The 4403-nt window shown below is 39.3% G+C and overlaps 1 protein-coding gene across 2 annotated transcripts in view; it reads right to left on the bottom strand.

Moving 5' to 3' along the window:
* Positions 1-645: 645 nt before the first annotated feature.
* LOC106306137 (transmembrane E3 ubiquitin-protein ligase 1) overlaps positions 646-4403 on the bottom strand; it is a 24877-nt gene continuing 21119 nt past the window's right edge. The window contains exons 7-14 of one of the 2 annotated variants that reach the window (XM_013742614.1): positions 2577-2654; positions 2337-2494; positions 2196-2255; positions 2005-2098; positions 1744-1911; positions 1322-1650; positions 934-1223; positions 646-835 (exon numbers count right to left, since the gene is read on the bottom strand). In XM_013742614.1, coding sequence (XP_013598068.1) covers positions 1005-1223; positions 1322-1650; positions 1744-1911; positions 2005-2098; positions 2196-2255; positions 2337-2494; positions 2577-2654 — 1106 coding nt within the window. In that variant the 3' untranslated portion in view covers positions 646-835; positions 934-1004. The remainder of the gene's footprint in view (positions 836-933; positions 1224-1321; positions 1651-1743; positions 1912-2004; positions 2099-2195; positions 2256-2336; positions 2495-2576; positions 2655-4403) is intronic. The other variant, XM_013742613.1, reaches the window with a different exon arrangement.

Genomic DNA, 4403 nt, shown 5'->3' with positions numbered 1-4403 from the left:
TTTATGGATGTTGTTTATGCTTTGAAGAGGCAAGGTCACACTCTCTATGGCGTCAGACGAGGCTGCTTCTTGAGCTTGACGCTGCTCCTAGCTTGAAGAGGCAAGGTCGCACTGTAATCACATTGCTTGTATTGAAAACTTGCAGATTATAGTCTATTCTTCTGCAAAAGCCTTTAGAGGAAGCAAAAAGGACAGAAGCATTGCAGAATGACGATGCCTGGGTTGGATCATTTCAGAGCTTCATGAGTGATTGATAGCTCGTGGTGGTTTAGTAATGTTGATGTCACTGGGATCACTCGTAGGAAAGGTTTTCAGGTGAAAACTGATTTTAAAACTATGATCTTTTCTTTGTCTTAGATAGAACATAAGTGTTAGAATAGTCAAGTAACAATGTGCTTTAGTGTCTAGATTTAATTGATGTGTTGTTGATGTAATTTTCTTGGATAACAAGGTTTCAATGCATAGAATGAAAAAAAATAAGAACCCCAAAATAGGAGACTACCATTGGAGACCTAAAATTAAAGCATCACTTAACTAAGGTTCTTAATTAGTTTTAATTACTAAAATAATGAATAAGAAACCCAAATGGGGTTATGGATTAATCATGCTCTAAGATGTTAAGAGGTAAATGATTGTTTGTATATATTGAAGAATCTAAGAACTTTTCTTAAAGAATGACCAAAAGAGCCAAATGAATATTGCACTACAGAGATTGGACTGGAGATTATTACACAATTCATTCTTACAAAATACGTCTTCTACAGATTCTATCCCTGTTTTGTGTTCTTCTAATCTCTTCCCAAAGCCTGAAACCAAAGAAGCACCCCAAATGCATCTTTCAGTTTCCAGAGACATCATCCAAAAATACATGGAACAAAACAAACCAGATTAGTCAATCCACAGAACCAATAGCTCTGAGATTTCAACTGTTACCTGCAATTAATGTGGTGAAGTTAATAGATGACTCCCTAGGGAAACCGAAGCAGAGATGATCCTCTTAAGTCTTAAGCTGGAGGAAGTGTGCGACGACATGTTGGGCACTCCATCTTTATGTCCGTCCATCTCTGTAAGCATCCCGAGTGGAATAAATGCTCGCACGGCGTTACCATGCAATCATTAGTGCGCCTCCTGAGATCAATTGTGGCCATGCAGATTACGCAGTCCCTGCTTCTGTTTACATCATGATCCAATCGTCTGTAGTAGTTGTATTTCTCAGGTAGCATCTGCCAAGCAAAACACAAATGAGTTCTTGATTTATTGAAAAAAAACTCGAAGAAACTTACTATTGATCCAAAAAAAGATATCGGAACCACCAACACACCTTCCGAGGAACAAAGCAACGCGACCCGAAATAATGCTGAAGAAGAAGAACAGCAGCTTGAAACCCGATGAACGCGCACAGGCCTATACACCAGGCCTTGCTGGTCTCTACACGCATGAAGTTCTTGGGGCATCCAAATACATACAGCGGTATGGCAAGCCGTGTAACCGTCATCCCCAAGATATAATAAGGGTGCAGAGGCTTTCTAGAATCACGAACAACGTTTGCAACTATCTGCGGAATCCAAAATGAGTACATGACAAGGAGGATCCACCGCATGTAGTTGTGGAGCTCATACATTATCAATATGCCTCCAAGTAGGATTCCATCTGTTACAATGAGAGAAACATCAAACATTCTGTGAGAATCCGAAGCATTTACTTGATGAACAAAAATGAAAGACAATAAACTAAAATACTTACAGAAACGGCTGTAGAGAAAGGAGAGCTCACGCCTCATTGTCTCCCAGCCCTCACCGCTGTTTGAAGGCCGGGTTGCTTTCCATATGGCCAGAAGATATCTCATCTCAAATATCGAGAACACTACGAATTTGAAGAACGCTGCTGTTGCAAACGCGTTAAATAATGATTCTGCATACGAAGAAGTGAAGTCTTTATCTTACAGGATGACTAAGAAAAGCATGAAAAGGTTTCATTGATATATATATATATGCACGTACGTACCAACTAATATCCCGGCTGTAAGATGTAAAAGGCATAGATAAGAATCCATGATGGCTTGCTGCCCGATCATTACAATGGAGACCTTTGCAGCACCCTTGTATTCAAGAAGAGTTATATCCCAGCGTGTGTTAGGCATCATTATCTTCCTTTAAAATGGATCAGATCAAATTAACAAAATATGAGAATCTTACAGATTGTGTGTTACTGTGCTCCATTTGCCGTATCAACAAAAGAACCTGGAGGAAGGAGACCTAAGGACGATAACAAGTCAAGGAACCCACTAAAACTGCTACGGTGTTGGTCATTCTGTGATGGATTGGACAAAAGGATACAAAAGTGACCATCAGTGTATAGTTGACAGCTTTGTTGTAGTAGACTTCAACGTTAATGGAGGTTGCATTGAGCAACAAGGGGGAGAAGCAATCTCCGTCGTCATCTACTGCAGGACTTTCCATCAATCCTTCAATGTGAAAATAATCTTTGTCTCCACCTAACCAAAATTAAGTAAACTTCTCTCAAAGTCGGTCCAGAGTTAACTAAGAAGTCAGTAGCAGAAGAGAGGGCATACATACTGTTTTGAGTAGAAGAGGCTCGGGATATCTGAGCTGCTATTTCGATATTACAATGCTTCTCCATCTCATGTATTGGAGCTGGAAAAAACACAATGACAATGATAGGTTCCATATGTTAGCCTTCCAGAAGAAGAACAAAGCAAATGAGGTGGAAGGCAACTTGGGCGAGAAGGAACGCATGTTTAAAGAGTTGATTTGTCAAAGGATGGCAAAGGCTCTACGGGAAAGAGAGACTTTGCTCAAGACTTTATGACTGTCATATAAATAAGACCGATGTTTCCTTTTCTAGTTTCATGTTGAATATTGTAGAGTGTTGGATCAATTATTAGTAAAGCCCATGGCTTATTTAAATAATTGTGAACTTATGAAAAGAAATGGGCCTTAGCCTTGTTTCTAGTAAATGAAGAGGAAGTAAAAAAGTCCCACATCGGGGAAGAGGAGCAAAAGTGAGATGTATATATATGGGATAACACACTTACTTGTTTAAATGAGTCAGAGCAGGAAGAGACTCTCCACGCGCGCGCCGCCGCTTTTTCCCGGCCGGCTCGGCGTGGGCTTGGGACTTGGGTCTTGGTGGAGGGCCTCCGGCCAAAAAAAAAATATATTTTTTGGACCAAGTTAAGCTCAACGTTCTTCCATTTAATTCCCGAAAAACGGCATGCATTTTATTTTAAACAGCACGTAGTTCGTTTAAAAACAACACGCTGTCTCTCTCCTTGACGATAAGTTTAAACGAGAAAAGATCTTGCGGAGGAAGTTTCGTAACGCTTCGCCTCCGAGATCCTCGCGAGAATTCTGCCAACGTGCGCACGTGCTGCATCAGTTACGGAAAGTGGCTCGCCTTCTCCTCTTTATAAACTCGTCTCCTCCTTCATTTCTCATTACGTTTTTTTTCACATCAAAACCAACAGCAAAAATTTCCTTAGCGTAAGTCTTAAATACGAGAGTGTTTCGTAGAGTTTATAGTTCAATAGGGCAATCACGAGTGAAGCGTGAATTGTCTGCCATGGTTTTATCCTGGGAGTTGGTATTCGTACAGTTCCGTCTCACTAACGGAGCGAATATTTAGAGTTAAGGAAAGAGATTATATCTCGACTCCATGTTCATTTGCGAATACGATTTCTTATCGTTCTTGTATTCGCTCTTTACAATAGTTTATTTCCTTAACATATCATTTTTATTATATCGTTTATTTCAGTCCGGTTATCCGGATTCTACAATCGTAACTCTAAATTCGCTTTCTATCTAAAGTGTTTGATCGGATTAACAAGGATTTGTTAACGGGTTTTATGAAACGGTTTAACAAGGATTTGTTAACGGGTTTTGGAACCGTGTTTGCGATTTACTTTCTAGCACTTCCGCGAAACGTTTGTTCTTGTTTCATAACGGAGTTTGCGATTTGCTTTCTACCACTTCCACGAAACGTTTGTTCTTATTTCATAACGGGGTTTGTGATTTGCTTTCTAACACTTCCACGAAACGTTTCTTGTTTATTTCATAACAATTTGCGGATTACTTTGTAGCATTATCGCGAAACGTTTTTGATATACAATTCTTAAAACAAAAGTATACAAATCGTTTCCATAACCGCTTCCTTAAGCGAGTTTATGAAACATTCTAAGTCTACACAAAACGGTTTCTGCGAACGCTTTTCTAAGCGAGCTTGCAAAACGTTTTTCCAGACGTATATCGATATGATTTGGTTCAAACACCAAAAATGAACATCGATTCTAGACTATTATTTTCTTTAAAATAATATGTTATTTGTTGAATGGAGTACTAATCCGTTTTCATGTTTTCTCTACAGAAAAATGACAAACGATAACA

Source organism: Brassica oleracea, chromosome C7 (assembly GCF_000695525.1).
Source record: "Brassica oleracea var. oleracea cultivar TO1000 chromosome C7, BOL, whole genome shotgun sequence".
NCBI classification, from domain to species: Eukaryota; Viridiplantae; Streptophyta; class Magnoliopsida; order Brassicales; family Brassicaceae; genus Brassica; species Brassica oleracea.
Note: the sequence above shows the minus strand (reverse complement) of the source record. Positions and strands in the feature narration are given on the sequence as shown.